Genomic DNA, 24,125 nt, shown 5'->3' with positions numbered 1-24,125 from the left:
TTAAAATGAAACCGCAGCACATGCACTTTATTACAAACCCCTATCTTCTCCTTCCACTGGCCATTTTATGAGCAACACCTAACTTTAGGTCCATTATATTGGTGAGCTATCAGACTATCAGCTGCCACCTACCCCATTCATGTTTGGTCAGAGTTTCTGGGGTTTTTAAACACCCCAGTGTCACTGCTGGACTGAGAATAGTCCATCTACCAAAAATGTCCTGCCAACATCATCCTGTGACCACTGATGAAGGGCTATGGGATGAGCTATCGTCTCTGACTTTACAGCTACGAGGTGGTCCAACAAGGTGTAACAGGGTGGACAGAGAGTGGACACAGTGTTTAAAAACTCCAGCAGTACTGCTGTTTGATCCACTCGTACCAGCACAACCCACTAACATGCCACCATCACATCAGTGTCACCACAGTGTTGAGAATGATCCACCACCCAAATAATACCTGCTCTGTGGTGGTCCTTACCAGTGAAGCAGAGGGTGAAAGGGGGGATAACAAAGCATTCAGAGAAACAGACAGACTATGGTCAGTGGAGCTGATAACTGGACAATGAGTGTAGTATACTGTATATGGCTGCTAGTTATACTGACAAGAGTACTGAGCATCAATTATTGATTAATTAAGATTAAAACTGAAACAGCTTTGGGTTTTGGGCCCTACAGGGATGTTCAGTCAAAGCAAACCAGAATGTAGAGATGAACCAACAACAGAAATAGTTTAAATCCACATTTTATTATCAATATTTACAATCATTACTTCTGAAACAGGAATTATAACATTAGGGTAGAAAACGAAAGGCACAAGTATGTATGGCAGAACGACACTGTTTCTTAGCATAATATAATACAGCTTTTTTATCTCTCGTTATCTAAATATATGTATATTTTTATAAACATCTGCAAGCTTCATAAAAGAATACAATTTATGTCTTAAGCAATCTTTCCAAACCTTGATACTTTAAGGCATCAATAGTTCAAATATCACAGTTTCAATTTCAACATTTTTTTCTTTATCACATTCATTAACATGACCTTACTGCATAGGCACAGGCATTCAAATAAATGCAAGGGACAAAAAAAAACCACTACACAGTTCATCGCATTTTACATCAAATCACACTTATATATACAGAGCGACTGTGGCACGCAAAGGCGAACGCCTTGCTGAAAAGTGCATTGTGTCAGTTCATGAATATGGAAACCACTTCAGTGAGTGGTAAGAAAATATCCATTTCACATTCTACAAGAAAACGATCAGCCCTGGAAACAATACATAGGTGGCAGAATAGACTAATAAAGGTGATCATACACTACATGTCCAAAAGTTTGTGGACACATCTTCTTGTTAGTGAATTCAGCCGCATTAAGGTGAACTTACTGCTGAGACAGGAGTTCAAATGCACACACAGTATGAAGCCCCCCGCCCCTGAGCTGTGGAGTGATGGAGCGCCAACTACTACCTGTGAGATGAGTTCGAGTGATCCAGAACTGATCATCCAACATCAGTACCTGATCTCAACAGTGTTCCTGCTGAATGTAATCAATTACTCACAGCACATTCCAACAGTTACTGTAAAGCCTTCCCCGAAGAGTAGAGACAGTTAGTGCAGCAGAGATTGAACAAAGATCTTTGTAATACTCTTCATTTTGGAAGAAACATTGAATGAGCAGGTGTCCACAAACATTTGGCCATATAATGTAAGAAAGAAGGCAGCTAAAAATGTGTTTCTGACCTGAAATCACATCAATGCATCATATTTGTCTGGATCTATCCTTGATTTTCTAAGTGAAAAGAACTTAAATTTGGCATTTCAGGAAATGTTAGTGTCTTTTGTGAGTTTAACATTTAAAACCTAAAACATAATGCCATAAAATATAATACTATAACCTTCGCACAGGCCACATTTAATGCTTTTATTTCTTCCAGTATGTTAAATTCAGCAACTAAACAGTAATTGTGCAATAAAAGGTGCAGAAGTGTGTTCTCTGTAGACGATGCATTTAACTTATTTTCACTTAGAAAATTAACAAAATGTATTTAGACCACTGGCACCCGAACTTTTGCATACAGCTTTAATTAGTATATCATTGCTGTTATGAGAAAAACGGGTACGTCTGAAATTATTACATTATAGAGCAACAGAGAAACGGTTCTTATTTATTCCAAATCATTTTTCACAATTTCTCTTGGTCCATTCATCATGTAGAGAGCAGCTAGCATTGTAGATATACAGATATTTTTAAAAATGTATTTGAAACTGAAAAAAGAGGTTTTGATAACAGCAAAATATTTTTCAGTTTTCAGTGGCATTTTCTTAGTTTTACTGTAATTTATGATGTTTTTATGATGCATACGATGTATTTAGGAGAGGCAAATGCTTCAATAATGAAAGTGAATAAAAAGAATAAAAGAAAATCTGTAGTTAGAGTTAAATGGATTTGCTTCGTGCAATTTCAAATGTGCAAAACAATCGCAAAGCTGAAGATGCATTTGTTCTATGATCCATAAAATAAATAACAAAAATTCTAATTGGCAGATAAAAGAAATTAATGTTAATTAATTAATTTGTTCATTATTATGGTAAAACATGATAACGTGCAGAAAAATGTAATGTTATCATTATGATTCAAAAAGGGCAATCAATGGAAAAACCACCAGTTATACTGAGTTGCACCTCAGTCCACACCAGCAGGGGGCTCCATTGCTCTGGACAAACAGGCACACAACAAAAACATTTTCTTATTTTGCAGATCTGTGACCAGTTAGGTCTTTTTTAATCAAGCTTAAGGTTAAGATCAGGTGAAAGCAAGCTGCTTAATGATATTCACTCCACTGAAATCTCACTAGGCTGGCAAGTACCACCATTGTCTGTTGACCAAGCTGATGCCCCACGAAAATCACACACTCTGAGGCCTGTTTCGCACAGACTACCTCTGCAGGACACGAATGATGTGGCAGTGACTGCTACAGCTCACACGTGTTAGCCATACACATATACAGCATTTACTGCAGAACAGTACTACAGACAGTGGAATCAACCAATCCTGTTGTGATTTCCAGTAGATGGGACAAATTTTATGAGAAAGAACGTCATTCTAGAATCTAGACCTTCTAGATTTCCTAGATCTGTCACTGACTGCAATTAACTGTAGCCTGACCAGTGGGTGTCAGTCAGTCGTTAAGAACAGACACCAGCAGCAGCCGCTCTACACCAGGGCTCTTCATAATGCAGATACTACCAAACGTCTACACACCAGGTAGAATATATGTTAATGTCTGTTACAAGCTTCAGATAAAACATGGAATGCCAAGTAAAGTACATGCAACCTGCTGCTAGCTTAGCGCTAACATATTACTCAAATCTCATAGGGAAACTTGCATTATTGTACAGGTGTTTTTTCATTGTTTTCAGTGGACATTTACGGCATGAACTCTAGCAGTCACGGTTCACCACTACAGTCATGAATTATAGAAATGTAGTTCTGTTTTTTTGCTTTTCTTACTTTTGTTTTCAGAATTCATTTCTGTGTATTTTGCAGATGACAAAAAAAGTGGTGCCTGTGATCAGCATTCTGCTCCATGATTGGGACACAAGGTGCAAGCTGTGTGAACACAGCCTGTTCACATGGCTGCCAAAACAGGAAGCAATGCCAAACAGAGGTAGTATGTGCGAAACAGGTCTGACAGTTTGTAGCAATATTAACCAGGAGAAGGCCATCTGGGGCAGTTGAGGAAGGCAAGAAAACACAGGAGGGTTTCTGTGAGATCACTGGAAAAGAGAGAGAGAGAAGAATAACATTAGTTTATTAGTATAAACTGAAGTCATCTGAGTAAAGATGCTGATTGATAGATCAATATTTCCTTTGATAGTCTGATCATTACAAATACAAAACAAAAGTATTGAATGATCACTCTGAGACACTTTGTGAAGCACTCTTACCACTCTGGCATAGTCAGAAGCGAAGGTCACACCCTTAGCTGCTCGCTCCTGAGAGCCACTGCTGCTGCCACTTACTGAGTTATTCCTCATTATACCTGAGAGGGAGCACATGCGTTAGAGAAACCACCGTGTTTAATTGCTTTACCGCTTTATAATTTTATCAATACTGCTGCACATATTGGTATTTTACTGTTTTTACTTTCCTTTTACTCATTTACTGTGTTTAACTTTATTTGGTTATCTATATGTGTATTTCTAGACCTATCCTCAGGGGCTGCAGAGTTTCTTGATCCTAACTCTAATTTAAATATCTAACAACTTACTAAAGTATATTCATAGCTTCATAGTTGGCTTTCCTGTTTATAGTAATTTGGTACTACCCTAATCAACTCCATATCTACTGCTCTGATGTTACCATGGTAACAGCTCCCCCCCAGTGGTGGTAAAATCTCATTTATCGCTGGTTCATTTAGTGATTCATTTAATGTAATCCACAGCAAGACATTTGTATTCCAACACATGAATGTAACTGAACTTTTAAATGTATTGGTTAATGTGATATTCTATACACTAATAGCACATTTAATGCACCCAACATAGATGAGTTCTAAATAAGCTGCTGCTGAACTCACTTTAGGAGAAGGCATTGTTTGCCACATCATGCCTGTACAAAAAGCTGCCTATGTTATTTACGTTTTACAAAATCATTTGTTGAAATAAAAAAGAGGTAAGGCAACAGGGTGTCCTGGAAAAAGCCTGTCGGACCTTATCAGTGTCCCTCTTTTCACAAATTTTTAACTGGTCCCTACGTTGTACACTTACTTTTCAACTCAAGCCGAAACTCAAATTTGGCAAAGAGACTCAACGTGTAAAAACACATCATTTGGAAATCCACTATTCATATTCTATGGATATTTATTAATTCAGTGACCATTTGAATGATGGATTCATTGAATCCTTCACTAGTTGAATGTTTTTGAGTATAAGCTACCTGTAGGGGGCAGTATGTCGAGTCTCTGTAGGCTGTTCCTGCGAGAGGTGGAGGGGTATCCACCACTCTTGGAGAGGCGGCGCTGGCGGCTGGACAGCATGGCCGCCGGAGACACGATACCTGGAGGAGGAACCTTCCCCATCCGCTCATACAGCTCCTCGATCTCCTGCTTCTGAGAGGCCTGTAGAGCCTGCACCTCAGACAGGTGCCTTAAAGAGAGAAAGAGAGAGCTGTAGCATGTACATTCTGGGGATTTGGAGAAATCTCTGGTGAAAATGGGCTACTGCATGCAGAAGTTGTGCTTCGGACCCCTTCCTCGAGTGGATGAAACTGATGAGATGGTGAGCGTGTTGAAAAGGTACTTAAGCAGAACTCACTCAGACCTTGACGAAGGATGAGTTATCAAAAGATGTAAGAAAGATCTAACATTTTTATAACATCTTCATCTTTAAAATATTGATTTTGCATTTGAGAACTACATTTTAAGCTGGACTGTATATGTGATGTAAATATGTAAAGGCATACGTTGTGAGGAAAACCCTTTGACATTTCGGTGGTCCACATAGCAAAAATGTAATATTACAACACTTCAAGAACTTTCTGCGATATGTCACGGTATTTCTTTTGACATCTGATTTGAAAAGACAAAGTAATGGAACATTGTTAAAAATACTATTAAAAACCATAAATACAATGATTCGTATTCAACATTTCTCATACTTTGCTTCGCTACATTCTCTTTGTATTAAAACACGCAGTTGTGAAGTTTTCATAAGTACTGACAATATCCATGATATGCTTAGAAAAGCATATTGTGAGATATTGTGCTGTCATTCATCATGAGAATGATAAGAAATCACGCTGCCCAGCCCTACTCTGACTTATAAATTACCGTTTCATGGTTTACAGGGTGAACTGTTTAAATGCACAGCCACCTTATTTTAACACGCATTTTTGTGGACTCAGTAATGCCACTTCTTTCTATTTAACAAACATCTTATAAAGTGCAGCTTTAATCAGCTGATTCATTATGACAGATTATGCACCTCCACTGTCTGGAGTGTTAACAAAGTGAAACTATAAAGATACTGTTCTGGAAATTAAAGCTTTCGGCAGTGATGTTGAGACTGAGATGCGAAAATGTATTCTGTTGCCTCAGTAGACTTTTTTGCTGAGCTCAGAAGTAAAACTTACCTGTCTCGCAGCTCCTGAAGCTCCTCCCACATGTCCTCATCCTCGCTCTCTGTCTCATCACTGCTGGCGTACGAGGTGCTGCGCGTGTAGCTCATCCATGGTTGGTTCACATTTCCGATCTGAGGACCCCCAGTCAAACCATCCCAGAGGCTCAGGCTTATCCTCCTTTGCCTCGCCTCTCCTTCCGTGGTGTCCTCTTCACCTCCCCCGTCCTCCTCTGCCTCCATACTCCCCATGTTCCCTGGTCTTCCAGGGGAGCAGGGGGTGCCGCTGCTGGAGTCGTTAAATTGCTCGGAAGGTGGTTTGTTAGGTGGAGACACAGTGACCGTGTTAAGGCTGGACTCTGATTCACCCCCCTCCTCCTTCTCCTCCTCAGTGTTGCTCTCTGATTGACTATTGTTGGAGGGGGTTGTGTCCAGTGAAGGTGTTTGGGAGCAGGGCGGTGGAGTTGTAGGTGTGTCGATCTCGACGCTGGGAGTGACCTGGAAACGTCCCACTGTGATGGCAGGTTTTTTCTCTGAAAGCAGAACAATAGATTACTATAATATATTAAGTGTTACAGTTGTTTTTTCTATACATTTAATATAGAATACATACATGAATTAAACAGTGGCACCATAAATTGGACCTGGGCCAAAGCTGATTTTTGAGATTGAATAGATGTAAATGATAGATGTAGATGTAAAAATGTTCTGAATATGTATATGAGTTAGATAAAGGCAGTAAAATTGCTTGCTACTACATAAAGTAATTTTTATATATATTTGACTTTTGAGTGCTTCTTCTGATGTCATTAAATCACAAAAGCATGGCAAAAATGAAAAGAATTACTTTCTGCAAAACAACACATCCAACAATAACAAGCACAAAGGCAGTATCAATAAAAAGTGTGGAAGCTGCACTGTGTTTTTTTAAGGAGCTACGTATTTGAGCGATATAGTTTATATAAAATATATTACACCATGCTTTTGTTATTGCAAGTAAGAATTGTACATTCTGAAGGTTGTGCGCTTCTTCTTGCTAAAAACACGATTACTTGGACTAAAATCTTGTTACATTAAAATACATTAAGTTACTAGGGAAGTGACCTTATAGACTGCTTGAGTATGTGTGTGTGTGTGTGTGTGTGTGTGTGTGTGTGTGTCTCACTCTAAACTTTAATGGACACCCCTTTAATGGAGAGTAATCCTAATGTGGTGCCCACTGGACTGCTGCGTTTGAGAGGTGTCTGAAACTGGGAAATACCAATTTTCCCACTTGTAAATTGTACTCAGAACAGTCAACAAAGTCGTACCTCTAAGACTTTAAATGATGTATGAGTTTATGGGATGACAACACAAACTTTTACATTTTCTGCTGCTGGAAAATGACAAACTTCACAGTAAATGTGAAAAGACTACCTGGTGAGTTTCTACATGATTTTTGTGCTTTTTAATATAACAAAGAAAAAACAGATACATTTTTCCAAACCCCCCTTGATTTCTTTTTGCTTGTGTGTATTTTTCAAGAAGGACCTAAACATAGTGAAGTAGTATTTACCAGTTAACCATCTGGCCTGCAGCATTAGTCTGTGTCCTTAAACTCAACAAAAAGTGTAAATAACAATCTGCAGTTCTGTTTTCTACCTCTAGGTGGAAATCTTACATCATCTCTTTGGAAACAAAGTACTTTACCATGTGGGACTGTTTTTGTTTTTAAATTAATTATTTTTTATTATATTTACATAGTTATGAGTAAAGTATGAAGCTTTTGAGAAAATACCTAAAGCCATTTAATTAGAATGAATGCAAGTAGAGAAATAAACTACACACTTACAGCATTTACAGTTATCATCTATTACCTAGTTTATCTGATTAATTCTTCATTAAATTAAATCAGGTGTGATACTGATGGAATGTAACAAATCCATCAGTCAGGATGTTGAACTGCATTCATGTTTATTTGTATTCATTATAATGTTACGTAGTGTTTTTACTTCCAGAGTAAATGGTTTTAAACGGTTTTCATAGCTACCTAAGATTTTGCTTGTGCCATCTTCTACTGCCCAGTTTAATATTGTTAGACATGAATTAATATATTATGAACTGGTGAAGAGATTAAAAGCTTCTTTTAGGCAGATGAAAGGTTTTTCTTGTGACAGTGTTATCAGGGCTGGTTATCTGCCAGTGCCAGAAGGGACTGTGAGCTATAATAATAAACCAAGGCTCATGCTAAAGCAAACAGCAGGTAGAGCAGGTACATGCTGTAAGGAAGTTAAAATGAAGGCTGAACTCAGTGCTCGTGTGCGTGTGTGTGCTTTATACTTTACTAAGTGCTTGTGTTTATATGTGACTATGTATGTGTGTGTTTGTGTAGGTGACAGACAATGACAGACCTCTTGGACTGCTTGCATATAAAAGTGTTTCTGTTTGCATATCTGTGCTTTTATTAGTGCTGGGTCATCAGAGATAACCGTGCTCTATGAGCCCTGTTTGTGTGAAAAGACTGCACAGACTGGCTGCTAATGTATATATGTGTGTGTTTGTGTGGATGTGCATGCGTGTGTTTGCATAGCCCTGTGTTTGAGCAGGATGTCCACTGGTGTTGGTTTTCATTCATTTTCAGGGAAGTCATTCAAAACTGACTTCATTTTTTTCAAGTTCTTTTTCATTTTTAAAAGAATTTAATGACAAAACTATGTGCCTAAACTTTTGCATATGACTATATTTTACAGAGTGAGTGAGTTTTGTAAAATCATGTCTCTCACAAATGAAGAAGCACCAAAATGAGAGTTTGTTTGATTTCACTTGAGATGTGGTGCTCTGATGTATATATTATGTACTTAATTTTGTATAAAAATTCATATGGGTCATATTACTATTATATATTATATATATTACATATGAGACAGGTCTTACCTTCAGTTATAGGGGACAGTCTCACTTTGGCTGCGCTGGTAGCAACCTCAGACACACTCAGAGTGGAGGAGGTTCTGAAGCCGGCTGCAGACACCTGAGGGAGGTGGGGTAGAGAACACACACACACACACACACACACACACACACACACACAGACAAAGAGGCTGTAACAACAGAACATGCTTCAGAAGCAGAAATAACAGACAACACCTGTACTATGCTCTAAACAGCTGAGATCATGTGTGCTGGGGTGTGTCAGTGTACAGAACAGGTTTGAGGATGTGCCTGCATCGGTATGTCCTTTTCTGTACTATTTATACTCCGCTTAGTACAGGTTCGGGCCGAGAAGCATGAAAGGGTAAACGTTAGACTCGATGCTTGGGGTTTGAGTGTGACTGTTTGTGTTGTAATGTAAAGCAGATGTTGCCAATCCAGCCCTCAGTCCACACTTTTGTTCTGTGATAGATTCCACTACACCTCACTGTGGTAACAATTTGGTAGAAACTGGAAGTCAAGTCAAGGTGACTTCCAGTTTCTGTGGGTCAGTGTAACACATGTCTCTGTGGCTGTAATCTGTTAGAAACTGGAAGGGAACAAAAACAACCAAAGAGCCATGTTTTCAGAGCTAATTTGAGACTTTAGCTAATGTTTTTTTCCCTGTACTTCATTTGTTAATCTGAACTATTATTAAAGTAAATGAACCATTGTGACTTTTTCTGTTTCCCTCTATTAACCCAAGGCAGTGCATTTAAAATTCTCTCCAGATAACAATTATATCTTCCTGCAACAGAATAACACAAGCCTTGTCAGCTCCCCCCAAACTTCCTCTAGTGTATTGCAATCTGTCAGATTGACCATGTTAATAACATGAACATTCCAGAGCATTATAAAGAGTCTTTGTTCTTCAGTAAACAATGCATCAACTTTTGTCTAAAATCACTGACAGCTAATCAACTTCGCATAGATTAAGCATAGATTGGTGCTAAATGCACAGATGTAGTAATGCCCCAGATATGAAATGATCAGAAATACAATTGTTGATAACGATCCTGGAAAGAGAGAAAGTACATATAAAAAGCAGCATTCACAAGTACTCAGTTGAAAGCTTTCTGAGGGCTGCTATTTGTATTCTCTTCAACATGGGCTGTTGTGTATATATTTGTGTATAAGCTCTACAGCACTCACTGTATTCTGTGGGCTGGCTGAAGTGGAGGACTCAGGAGAGCTGTTGGTGGAGCTATAGGGCAAAGAGCTTTCTGTTTGTTGTTGATGTTTCTCTTTGGGCCCTGCACGGACCTCCAATTGGGGGCTCATCCGGGATCCTGCAGTTGGATTTGCGCTGCTCGGGACAGGCTGTTTGACCTCTGTGGGTAACCCTCTGACCACTGCAGCACTAGGTGGCATGCTTGCTTGTATTCCACCAGATGAGCTCAGGTTTGCAGCTCGACCTTGGCTATCCTCATGTGGATCCAGCCTGGGGGCTGGAACTTGTGTATTACTTTCACGATGCTGGTATGTATCCACATAGTGCCCTGCTAGAGGCCCTCCCTGGCTATAAGGAGCTTCCTTTTGCCCCATGGCTGGATGCTGGGTGCCAAACATGGGTGCGTAGCCTGGCTGATGTGCCATTGTGGGGAGGTACCCCTGGGGCAGATTGCTGGGCATGGAAGTGGGAGGCATGAAGGACTGCGCCACACTCATGGCCAGTGACAGCACATTGGCCAGGGACAAGAGAGGTTGCTGAGCTGACCACATGCCTGGAGTGGGAGCGTTTGGAGGCACAGTGTGGGCAGCAGGAGATGTCAGAGGACCACTGTCAGTTGGAGCCATGTCACCTGCTTGCTGGGCTGGAGGAGTAGGAGAGGGATAAGGGGCATGGTTGGAACTGCTGGGGTTTCGGGTGAGTGGAGGAGTGCTAATTGAGGTTTTGAGGGGCGTTGTATTGACAAGGTATGGGTAGGGGTAGGGGGAGTTTGGCATATATGGTGGATTGGGGAACTGAGGGGGCATGGCAGGTAACTGGTTAGGAAGCAGAACAGGCAGAGAGTCTGGATTGGGATATTGTGGATATTGAGAGGCAGGTGGACGGTAGGGCTGGGACGAGCCTGAAACAGAAACAGAGAGATTGGAATAAATTTGTGGACTATAGTACTAAGTGATGCATGGATAAATTTGCCAAACATATGTCTAGAACTATGGGATAAGTTTTCTGGACATACACTATATGTAAAAAAGTATGCATACACCACTTTGTATAACCTCCACAGAAAAGTATTGCTGAAAGAACTGGACTATCTCAAGTGGTCGCACATAAGCCCAAGGCTCAACATGCTCAATGCCAAGCGTCACCTAGAGGGGTAAAAATCCCCCGAGCGCCTGGCTGTGGAGCAGTGGAATTACATTCTCTAGAGTGATCAAGCATGATTGAATGCATTTAGGATGAGTTGTAGTGCCATTTGTTATCCAGAACTAATGATCCAACATCGGTACCTGACCTCACTAATGCTCTTTTGGCTGAATAGATAAATCCTCACAGCAATGTTCCAACATCCATTGTAAAGCCTTCCTAGAAGAGTAGAGGTGGTTACCGTAGAAGGGGAACAGCAATACTTGTGATTTCAGAAGAAATGTTGGATGAGCAGGTGTCTACAACCTTTTGGACATATAGTGCACATCTGAAAAGGATATTTATGACAGTTTAATGCAGAATAAGAGATCTCTGTATAAATTACAGTGATCAACGCATCAACGCAATGTAAGCAAAATCATACTGAAAAGCTCCATGTGAAATACCTTCCACCGTCAAAAGTAGACAATGTGCCATAATCTTGATCACACTTTCTCTTAGCCCAACTATCTACCAATCTAGCTGTCTTTAGTGAACGCCTGTTTTCATTGGCATTGTCAGAAGCTTTATAGCCAACCAACAACATTGAGAAAGAGGGTTTTTTTCCCTGCCATATGTTTTTTATTGCTTGCTATTTTTGCTAGTTTGCTACTGAGATAGGACAATGCTTATAGACTTAATCTGACAAATATCAAAATAACAATTTGCAAAGAGTTCTTATAGATGCGAAAACACACAACCCGTAAAAATGTGAATGCCCGACAGAGCTGGGGCAAAACTCACTGAAAAACTTTGCATACATGTTTTTGTCCAGATATGTTGTATTAAAAAAGGTTACTGGGTCTCCAGAATAGTGAAAGCTGTTAAGAGAGGGCATCTGAACAGCAGTAGGGGAGAGGTACATAATGAATGAGAACTGTCCATGACAAAAAGTGAAAAAAAAAATATATATGTATATAAAAAAAAAGACATTTTAAATGCACGGAATAGTGGCAAAACATGCAGATGTAGTAATATGCCCCAGGTATGAATCACAATACTCAGAGGAAAAACAAAGACCTCTTATCACAAAAAAAAAAAAAAAACAGTATTCATAATTTTGTAATGTATGCCTTAAGGCTCATAGATGAACTGGGACTATGCAGCATACGTAAACAACTGAACAAAATATTTTGCACCAGCGTTGTTTATCATCTCACTGAAGTGTGTAACCCCAGATGAGTTTTTGCTCATGCTTTTCTGACTGACTGAGACTCTGTACGTTACATGATGCAGTCATTAAATGTTGTACAGTGTTTACATAAAATATATTTATTATACGTCTGAAATTGCAGTACGAAGTATAATTATCTGTGAACAGCAATGAACAAAAACAAAAACATGCACTGTATTTTACAGAATATAGTCATTTGAATATTGTGATACTTTTCAGGACAGCTGGAAATCTGGACAAATTCTAAGTATTGTTAAGAAGTATGTAAATGAAAGCCTGGAAAAGGCAGTTTGCCTTTTATTAAACTGAGATTGGCCTGATCAGGGTGATTTAATGACCATGTAACAGTTAAAGAACACGATGTGTGCTTCTACTGAGAGCACTGTCACACATTCTGAAGTGGCCTTAAGCCTGAGGGGGGCAGAGATAGATCCGGTGTGTGCCTGTTCTTCATTCTATGAACAGTGTATGCCACAAATAGGCCTTTCATAAGCAGAGCACTCAGAGACAGAAACAGGACTGTGCACAACCACCTTTTGTTTATTACATTTACAATCAAAATAGCCACTTAGTACATTAGCTATTCAATTTTCAGGAGATATTTCTATGGAGATTATATTTAAGGTAATTCACTTGTATAAGGAAAGGGAGAGTTAAGGAAAAAAGTGAAAAAACTTTTTTCTTTAAATAATTATTAAAATATACAGCCATGGAAGACCTGGTAGACCACTAAAAGCTTTCATCTTTGAGAGAGAGGAGAGGAGAGGCAAGGCAGTTATGGGGCAGAGGTTAGGGATCTGGCCCTGTGACCGGAAGGTTGCCAGTTCGATCCCCAGGGCCGACAGTCCATGACTGAGGTGTCCTTGAGCAAGACACCTAACCCAACTGCTCCCCGGGGGCCATGGATAGGTCTGCCCACCGCTCCGGGCAAGTGTGTGCTCACTGCCCCCTAGTGTGTGTGTTCACTAGTGTGTATGTGGTGTTTCACTTCACGGATGGCTTAAATGCAGAGGTGGAATTTCCCTGGTTGTGGGATCAAAAAAGTATCACTTAAAACTCAAGCTCCACTCCTGCTTCAGATCATTCCACCATGAGAAGAACTTAACACTATGGGTCTGAAAGGATGTCAAGAACCCATTACTGAGAAAAGAAAAAATATATAGTTTCTGTCTAACTTTTGTTGAATATGTTTTCAGCTTTTTTCTTGATGCTGAACAATGCAGAACTTGTATTACTGGCCATTTTTCTTTCACTGTAAAAAGTACATATTGAAAAATATAAAATATATCAAAGGGTGGTTTAAACGCCTGAGAATTTTGAGTGCTGCTTTAATAATGAGGGGATAAAACATATGGCGATGGCATTATTCCCAATTATTCCCAGTTTTGTCAGTTGTTCCTTAAGTTTAGCAGTTTCTTTTTAATGTGTTAAGTTACCGCAAGCTGAATAGCTAGGTGTACCCAAGCTTCTGACAGGCAGCACCCAGTTATTTATGTACCAAGAAAAAGAAAAATGCCCAGAAATACACAGACTGCAGAAGGAAACAACATTTCTAGCGCTGTTCATTTGCTTTTTTGAAAACTGGAAAAGGCCTGTTCTCTCATCAGCAATGCCACGTCTCCCAGCATGCATCTGTATGTTTGTGTTCTCTGTGGTAATCAAATCAACAGATTCCACTTCAAACCTCCAGGTGTCAAACACATCAAACCCAACCAGCGTCACTATCGCTAGGCTTCAGCACTGGCGTCATACTGTGGTCTCCATGGACACGGAGAATGTTTTGATCAGCCTATGTCTGCCCTTTTGAGCTGGGGGGTGAGGGGGCTGACACTGGAGCCTGGGGGCTAACTCACATAGAAGGAGAAAATGGATTAGTGCTAGAATGCTGCTCAATAAGAATCAGTTTCATTGCTACTGTCTGTCAAATGACCGAGTGATTTATTCACACTGCTTCAGAGGCCACTGTGGACATGGAGAGAGGGCGAGAGAGAAAGAGAGAGAGAGATACCTCTGAACCTTCAAGCCCTAAAGAAAGATACGATAGATGGATAGACGGATGGATAAATGGATGGATGGATACATTTTATTGCCCATTTCCTTTTGCTTCACAATGGCTACATGAAAACTACAAACACCAAACACATAAATTCAATTATTTCAAGTTTGAATTAAATCATTTTGAGTTCTTATAAGCATTTATAACATTACAAAAACAACAAGATCATTATAAGTTTTATGTGCAAACGTAGTTTATAACACAATGCAAGCAAAAGCTGAATTCTGTGCATCGTAGCAAGGGGCCAGACTGTCTTGTACGGACAACGTGCTTTCTTGCAGTCAACTATCATGGTAGATAAGCATTTGGAGAAGATAATGGATGGATGGAAATATTTTCACTATTAACTTCCATTAAATGTTTTGTCTTCTGTTGTTTTGTTCAGACACTGATGATATATATGACTGCCCAAGTAGCTCACATTCCTCTCCTCTCCTGTCCGTATATTTTGTCCTGTGGTTCTGTTTTGGTTCTGTTTTTTCAACCCCAGTGCTAACATACATTTACTGAACCAACATGAGTGATTTCCCTGCTGACCTAATGAGAATTCCGTGCCTCCTATAGAAGAGATTCACAGCTGCCTGTGTACTTCCTCTGTAAATCTTCCCTGCCGTGCTGACAATTCTATACAAGTCCGTCTTGTTCTTTACCCCAATAACAGAAAAGTCCACTGTGTAGTGAACTAGTGTAACAGAGAGAGCTACAGTAAGAGGATCAGACCTTTTACACATTAGTAAATGAAGCACCTGGACGCCTGCGCCAAACCTCAGTTCATTCTGTTCTCATCAAAGAAACAACAGGCAAGCCAACAAGCTTAGCCTTGCTGCTAATTTTCCTAGCATTTTACTGCAGATTATATGTGCACAGCAGGTGCACTCAAAGGGCTCAAAAAATCAGCTTTGCAACTCCAGCTCAGCTGCAGTAAAAGGCATTAGTGAAAAGAGTTCTTTGAGGTTACCATGTCGGTGATAAGTAACTGCATGGAAAAAATCTAACTGAACTTTTGCTGGTATTTTTTTAATTGAGTGCACAGTGTGGTGCTGGTAAAAACAGGTCTTAGACTGTGAAGCATTTGTGTGGCACACTTTAAGTCATCATAAAAAGCTTAGGAAAAAAAAAATCTAATTTGCATAATGTAGTATATGAAATAATCAGTCAACAAATGAATGGTCAGAGACTAGAAAACAGCTCTTTTGAATGAGTTGAGGAATGGCTGGATAGCCAGACAGAAAGACAGATAGACAGACCAATGGACGGTTCAATTGATCCATGGATTGGTGAGTAGGTGGTGGGGTGAATGATTACGATATGATTCTGTTATATCAGGTGAAGCCGCAATCAGCATCTGCGAGTACATCATGAGTGTCATCAGTCTTTCCAGAACACCTCAAGAAAACAACTGCATTAAGAAGAAGTGAAGAGGAGGCTCTCAAGCTGACTGTCTAAAGGCTTTTGCTTTATCATTTGAGTCTGGTGCCTTTAGTCCAAGACAGCACAATTGATCCTGCTTAGTTGGACGTAGTACTAGTGTCAAAGCTGACATGTCAATAACATGTCAACACAACTGACTGAGTAACACCCCACATTTTACTTGTTTGTCTCAAACCATCCACGACTGTAGTCCTCATTCAAATATAGCTTCTAAATGGTACGAAATCCCAATGATGACAACCCATATCAATTCCAGAAAATAAGACAAATGCGGTTAATTGCAATTAATCATTTTAAATGTTTGACAGCCCCAGGATGTACTGATGTTCAGTATGTGAAAGTTGAACAAAACATTTTACTAGTTTTTGAGAGCATATTTTAATTGCACTGCTGTTGCAAACTAAATATTATGTACAGTGTACTGTTAAAATATCTTTAGGTATGATATTTTTTGCCACAATTTCCACGACGACTAGGTGGGTGGACACATAATTGAGGGTACCTGAGGTGTGGAAGGATTGAGAGCGAAGTGGGCGGACAGGTGGTCCTGCATCAGGGTCGAGGTAGAGATCTCCCCCAAATGCAGGAGAGGAGCCACGGGGCACCTGGCCTGGATTTGCTGCTGTGTAATCTGTACAACAACAAGACATACCTTTAATTAATATCAACATACATGTATATCAATGAATACCAAGAAAAACACATAACGCTTATTTATATTTTCATTAAAGAGTCATCTCACAGGGTCAGACGTAACATCCAGCAAGTTTAACAAGTTGTTCTCAGATGTGCATTCTCATAATGAGGTCACGTCTGGCCCCATGGATAAATTGCAGGCAAGAGAATCTGAGGTACCTGAGGTGTGGAAAGACTGCGAGCGGAGTGGACGCACTGGAACAGCTGCATCGGGATCAAGGTAATAGTCTCCGCTCACTCCAGGAGAGGAACCCTGGGTCACCTGACCCACACTGGCTGCAGTGTAATCTGAAGAGTGAAACATGCACACATGCACAGACAATCAGTTCTGATGTACTGGCCATTAAAGAAGACTAGCGAAAAACTGCACTTGAGATATTTAAAAAAAAGCCTTTACCACAAATATAAAGATAGAAAGTATGTGTATTTCATATACATAACAGTGAGAGCTACCTGGTAGGGATGAGGAGGAGTGTGTGCGTGACAGTCCCTGTGTGTGCAGGTTGGGCTGTAAAATAAAACAGACATCATACTGTTTCCGCTTCCTAAAACACCACATATTTTAAATAATACTAGAGAGGGAGCAAAGGTATATTCTCTTTACCATCTGGTATACAACAACATATGACATTTATGCTAGACAGCATTTAGTGAGTTTATACATGAACCGCATGACAATTGGAAGATTCGGTGATCCTTCTCTAATAGTCCAGAAAGTATTTACTAATGACAAGCTGTAATGGAGTAGCAGCTAATTGAGGCTGTTTTCTACATTTTCTTTTATTTTTTTCCCCAACAGTTGACTTCTACGCTTTATATAGCTTAGAAAAACTACTTAGAAGTACTACTGAACTACAAACTACTGAAAGACCTTCTTTCAGATTGACCCAGTATTGTTCTTCATTCAAAAAGCAGTCTAAATCTTAAACTGAACAGCCTCAAGACAAAAATTTTCAGGCAAAAATAAACTTCAGTTGCTCCTGTCAGAGGTCTGGAAACTTTGGGAGACTGCAGTGACACATTTTCTTTCTGACACCCAGGAACCGGACAACATTTAAACATCTTCCTTTCATTCTAGCAACTCCACTACAGACTATCTGCAGTAAAAACACTCCTTATCACTTAAAATTGAATGGGCAGCTAAACCACTGTAGGCTGACTGGGCGATCATATATAAATGTGGTCATGGTTGTGATATCACAAGCATTATAAGTAGGGGGCAGTTGTGCGCTGGAGGTTAGAGAACCAGCCTTCTGACTGGAAGGTCACCGGTTCAATCCCCTCAGCTGACAGTATGTGACTGAAGTGCCTTTGAGCAAGGCACCTAACATCCTAGTTACTCTCTTGGCAAGTGTGCTCACTGTCCCCTAGTGTGTGTGTGTTCACTAGTGTGCATGTATAGGGGTGTTTCACTGTATGGATAGGCTAAATGTAGATGTTTAATTCCTCTGTATGCAGATGTAACACAGTAGGATAATGGTTCTGAATTTAAAACTAGCTATTTTCTCACTTTGCAGTTTTCATAATACTGACTGTGGACTGCGGAGAGAAATGTACCTTCAGAAACATTACCTTTGTTTATATAAGCTTCAGGTTTTCATTCCAACAAAAATTTAGTTGAAGACTAACCCATTGATTAAACAAGTGGAATTGCAAATTGGTCTAGACACCCCAGGTTTACATAGGTCATCAAATAAAAAAGGATTCTTATAACATACTGCCTTTAAGAAGCAACTACAATGTGAGTAAAAATTCAATTTGTCTGTGAAAGTATGCCTTTTCATGATGTAAAGGTGATGAAAGGAGCATCAATGTGCCTCAACATCCACAAAGTCTTTATTATACTTAAACAGGTTCTGTCTAAGAGCCCTAACTTCAAGCAGAGAAGAACCTATTCCATCTTAATTTCATTCAGCATAACATTTGGAGTAATCAATAAGGCAGGATTCTCATTTCCTTGGCAAAGTGAAAGGTTGGTAGATGAAAGGATAGTAAGAATATGACTCAGAGCAGCACTGGGTTCATAAAGGTCAGAGCAATATATAGGGTCATGAAAATTCTATTTTGAACACAACACTCGCTACACCCAGAGTGCTTGCACAGCCCCCTTAAGGACTTTATACAATAGTGCTTTTATACTGCTGAGAGTTGAAGTGCACCATTTTCTCATCAATGGCTATTTATAAACTATACTAAATCATGAGAAAATAAGATGTTAGAGAAATGTTTTGTTTTGTCATTTGTGTACATGTTGTTTGTACTTTTTTTTACCGCATGCTGCACCAAAAACAGCATCATGTGAAAGCAATTACAGCCTAACAGTCCAGCACAGCACTTGTTTTCATCTTAACTTAATCTTGCACCAGTTTTCCGATTAGGTTGACAAGCAACCTGAGCAAATCACTGGTGTCACAAGATGATCCTATCTTCAATGCAATTTTTATTGCATACATTAAGAGCTGACTATGGCCTTTCAACCTTCTAGGACTAACTATTAGCTGTAGCCTTCTTGGTCCACTAAGAATCTGTAATTCATTGCACATATATTTTTTATTAATTTACTTATTCATCGCCTTTTCACAGTAGCCATAACAAGCAATTTCCTCAAGTTTTGGAGGAGGTCCCTCAGGTGAAAAGTGCCTTATTTTTCTTCAATAGCATGGATGGAGTTTATTTTGATGAAAGTGTGCTTGATTTACAGAATCGGATGTGAACTGAATTTTCATGTTTGTTGGTGAACAAGCAAGTCAACCTCTTATAGAAGAGTTTTCATTGTGTTACACAATGTATGTGTATGTACTGTGTGTGTTACACAGACATACACAATATTTTGTTAGGAAGAAACCTGCAGTTGTTCTGTTCATTTTATCTCTGTGTTGCCTTCTGTGGTTGGTTAGTGTAGTGGGTAACACCTCTGCCTTCTATGCTGTAGACTGGGGTTCAATCCCCACCTGGGCAAACACCCTACACTATACCAATAAGCGTCCTTGGGCAAGACTCCTAACACCACCTTCGCCTACCTGTGTAAATGATCAGACTGTAAGTCGCTCTGGATAAGAGCGTCAGCCAAATGCCATAAATGTAAATGTAAATGGTAGAGAGATGCAAGCAGCTGTTACAGGAGGGGGTTCTCTCCCCTTTCACCCACATTGCACGTTAGCAGCTCAACACAGAGACATAACATTACTTACACAGAAAGCCAACTGAAGTGTACACAATTATTAATATGCTAGTTCTACACCTCACAAGAAGCTGTAAATAAAAAGAAATTTAGTATCCAAAAATAAAACTAAAATAAAAATGCCTTTTGACATACATTTTATAATATTTCAGTCCAAAATCCCAAAAAGGCTATGGACTAAGTGATTTCAAACATCGAGGAGTACCATATATAACAAAATTCAAGCTTCCATTTAAGGGTCAAATGTGTTATTTTCCTGACTGAAAATCAGGCGTTTCAGTTAAAAAGGGGTGTGATTAGTTGACTCAGTTCACAAGTGTATCTTACTTGGGAGGCTGATAGCGTTCCAGCTCCGCTCAGGTAGGGCAGGCAAGTGGACTCCCCGGACTCCAGCGGCCCCAGTGGCTCCCTCCTCATCAGGGCCTCAGCTCGGCGGATGATGTCCCTCATACGGTGGAGAAAACCCTCCTTCTCTGCTGGCAAGATGAACTCATTGTTTGCCTGAACAGAGGATTGTAGGGAGGAAATTATAACGGCATCCAAATGAAAGCAAAAGCAGCATGTTGGTTTGGTTTACTAGGAGCTATAACCATAAGAATGTGTGTTGGGTTTAATGGGGGAGAGACTGAGTGGTGTAAGTCTTCTAAAACTTGTTGAAAGTGACATCAGAATCTCTTATAATCCTACTCAAACAGAACTGTGGAACTGGTGCACATGTGAATACACTCACACACAAACACATGGCCCTGGCCAAGCGCACACTCTTAAATGTGTCATAAGATGCAGCTACAGAATGAACAGAAACAGCCTGCAGCTCCGGGAGATTCAGAGGCCTGTAAACTGGTCATCTGAGTTGACTCTTGCTTCAGGATAACAAAACTTGGTAGCAATTTAATTAGAAGATTAGTAATAAGTAAGTAATGATCTGGTAAGATTATTGTAACAAGCTCTACTATAACTTGTTCTATAACTTCACTGTCATCACCCACTTATTACCAATCTATAAAGTGATACCTAAAACTTCATTCTGCCTTCATTTGCATTGGTAACTTTGAAAAAAGTGTGCTTAACTGTGCTGTCTTGCTGCTTTTTGCATTGCAGTGAGAGCGAAGAAACTTCTTTAGAAATAGTGTTGAAGGCATTAATATTGACTTCTATGTAAATTGTTGCTATCTACAGTTTAAAGCATGTATGTCAAACTGGGGGCCTTTTGGGCTAAAGAGCTGCAGAGATTAGCGCTTACCCTCATCTAATGCTCTGAGTTCAGTTTATGAAGGCCTTGCTAATTAGGTAGTGAGCTAAATCAGGTGTGTTTAATGAGGCAGTGTGCAGTGTTTTGGCCCACGAGGACTGGAGCCTGACATGTGATGTAAATAAAACTGTCACTAGGAACTGCTGCAGCTGTAGTTAAGGACAAATGACCTGTGGATTCAGAAAGTACATTTCTATTTCACCATTCTTTGCTGTGGTTTGCAATGATTTCCCACACAGGGTTTGTTATGATGTGATGCAACTTTGCTGACTTTGCTCAAAAGTAGCATACGGCAGATCTGCTAACAAATGAAGTGGAAACCACACCCGCACAGCACAACCGTCAAATGTGTCGAGCGGATCCTGGAGCGCAGACACTGCTACTGCTTTACTACCTTGTTTTACTAACATTTGATGTTAGCTTGCAAGGTTTGCTATCTGAGCGGAACCAAAGACGTTACAAATGAAGTTTCATTCAGTTATTTTACATGAATAAAACCAAGTTCCTCTCTCTGTGAATGAGGAGAGACTGAGAGAGAGAAACTGAAAAACACAACGTGTCATCAAAAACAGCCAAAGGCACACGTTGAAGTTAATTGTCAGGTTCTGGACACTTTGATCTTAAAATGGAATTAAAAATTTTTTGCACAATGCAAAAAAAAAGCTCAGCATTAGTTTTAGTTTGTCAATCAGAAGTTTTTGTCTGCCAACCATGGTTCCACTAGCACAATGTGCTGTGTTTATTTTATTTTAATTTTTTTTACAATCAATTTTGCTCAATCACATTTGTGGGTGTGGCCCCAGAAGTGGGACTGCCCATTTTTGCTGCTTCATCCTAAAAAGCTAATTGTGTCTAACATGGAATAAAATCTAGTAAACCAGCCTCCATCGCATTAGCCTACATTGTGAAAAATGGCTTGTTAATCAACATAAAAAATGACTTCATGTAGTAACAAACTAGTTTTATTCAGATTAGAATCATGAAAAGAATAATTTATTCAAAGCATTTCTTTAGGTTGAATAAAACTAGGTAATTTACTTATAACCACATGATCACCACTGGTAATTTTTTGGCTGATCTGAGCCATATTTTACTGTGTAATACTAACTGCCCCCTTCTATTTTTATTAACAACATAGATGAAGAAATCCTTTAATATTTAACCACTATGCCCAGGCTGACAAGTAAGTCTACATTGTGCCATGTATCTAAGCTAAAGTTTGGGGTTCGAAGTGTCAGGTATATGAAGTACGATGACAGACATTAACAAAAAGATCAGTTTTCCGCTAATGGCAGCTGAATGTGAGTTTAAGCTTCCTTTGAGAGACTGCTGAGTGGATTGATCTAGGAGAGATTAGCATAAAGTGAAACACAGAAGGTGAAACTTCTCATGACTGACTTTTCCAGTGTAATCTGTTATCAGTCCAAGAATACAGCTATGGCTAGCAAAAGTATGAATAAACATATACTGAATGTGTTAGTGGGTGCCTCTTTGTGTTTTTCAAGTTTAATTACCTTTGCTTGTGATTAAATAGTCTAGATTATGTTCACTAAATTGGCTGAATTATTGATTAAAGCAAGGTTCAACTAGGGCTGGGCAATATTAATCCAACTCAACATATAAACTTTCCTAATATATCATGACAACAGATGATACATAAGTTAGTATTAAGAAAGTTAATCAATCTTTATTTCCTGAATGCTGGTATTCATGCTAAAAGAAAGTCTTATAAACATGACAGACAGTCCAATACAGAGGTTTTGGAGGCACCTGGTCAAACTACATATTTCGTGACATTTCCAAGTAGAAATAGGTGAACACGTCCTCTACAGAGAACACGCTGCTGCTCATTTTCATTTAATGCACATTTCAATTTACTGTTTATTTGCTGAATTGAACATATTGGAAAATAAAACATGTACAGAGGTTACAAATGTCATATTTTAAGTTTGTTTGTACAGAATGTGCTAATTTATCTCACTTAGAAAAACAACAAAACATTTAATTTGACTAGGGGTGTTCAAAGGTTTGCATACAACTGTAGCTTGTTTTGAAAAGACTGTTTTGTTTTGTTGCCTGTTTTTAAAATAAACCAAAGTGAACCTTGCACAGTATTGTAAATGTCCATCAGATAGGAAGCACATTTCCAGAAAGGAAACTTGGCAGGTTTTAATGGAGTTCATGGAGTTTCAAACTCAAAGGTTGTTTTAAAACAACCTGAAACAGCCAGTGGCATACGTTGAAGTTAATTGTCAGGTTCTGGATACTTTGAGCTCAAAATGGTATTATATATTTTTTTTGCAACAAGGATGTAGCTAATTTATGGGTTCTATAGAATGTATATAATACTCACTGCTCAACATATACATATGAATATTCATGTATAGCAGTATCATGGTATATCAATTTCACCATCTAATGGAATAGACAGTGTCTCAGGCAGTCCTACTTCACCTATAAGAGATTCTTAGTTCGAACAACTAAAGTTGAAGTTATAATTGACCAGCCAATCAGCCTTGGTTATCAGCAGTAGTGCATTATTGTATAAGTGTGTTTAGTTCTGGGATGCTCACCATGACCGCAGCAATGTCCTCTGGGTTGTCACCATCAAGATCGAATTTGAATGTCACCATCTTACTGTTGTGTGTTTGAAGCTGACACTCCACCACCCTGTCCACTTTGTCTGACAGCTTCGAAACAAGACAATAAGGGACAGTGAGACAGCGCATTTTATTGTAATATACTCATGTTTGTGATCTTATGATTGAGAGCTTTTATACTTAATTCTCATTAACAGAAAACCATAGTCAATCTATTTAAAGGGTGTTTTAAAGGGAATAAAATAGAGCTGAAGCACTTCATTTTTTTGTTTATGTTCCTTCTGACACGTATACATTGGAAGTTAAAAGAGTA

At 39.3% G+C, this 24,125-nt stretch overlaps 1 protein-coding gene across 2 annotated transcripts in view; it reads right to left on the bottom strand.

The window, feature by feature from the left end:
- Positions 1-727: 727 nt before the first annotated feature.
- The window catches only part of wnk4b (WNK lysine deficient protein kinase 4b), a 90,346-nt gene continuing 66,948 nt past the window's right edge, over positions 728-24,125 (bottom strand). For both annotated transcript variants that reach the window (XM_017700566.2, XM_017700567.2), the window contains 11 exons: positions 23,786-23,902; positions 20,288-20,461; positions 17,233-17,287; positions 16,939-17,067; positions 16,586-16,714; positions 10,222-11,141; positions 9,037-9,130; positions 6,140-6,656; positions 4,946-5,154; positions 3,955-4,049; positions 728-3,783 (listed from right to left, as the gene is read on the bottom strand). In XM_017700566.2, the coding sequence (XP_017556055.1) occupies positions 3,781-3,783; positions 3,955-4,049; positions 4,946-5,154; positions 6,140-6,656; positions 9,037-9,130; positions 10,222-11,141; positions 16,586-16,714; positions 16,939-17,067; positions 17,233-17,287; positions 20,288-20,461; positions 23,786-23,902 (2,442 nt within the window). In that variant the 3' untranslated portion in view covers positions 728-3,780. The remainder of the gene's footprint in view (positions 3,784-3,954; positions 4,050-4,945; positions 5,155-6,139; positions 6,657-9,036; positions 9,131-10,221; positions 11,142-16,585; positions 16,715-16,938; positions 17,068-17,232; positions 17,288-20,287; positions 20,462-23,785; positions 23,903-24,125) is intronic.

This window comes from Pygocentrus nattereri, chromosome 1, assembly GCF_015220715.1.
Source record: "Pygocentrus nattereri isolate fPygNat1 chromosome 1, fPygNat1.pri, whole genome shotgun sequence".
NCBI classification, from domain to species: Eukaryota; Metazoa; Chordata; class Actinopteri; order Characiformes; family Serrasalmidae; genus Pygocentrus; species Pygocentrus nattereri.
The sequence above is the reverse complement of the archived record's forward strand: the minus strand, read 5'-3'. Positions and strand labels throughout refer to the sequence as shown.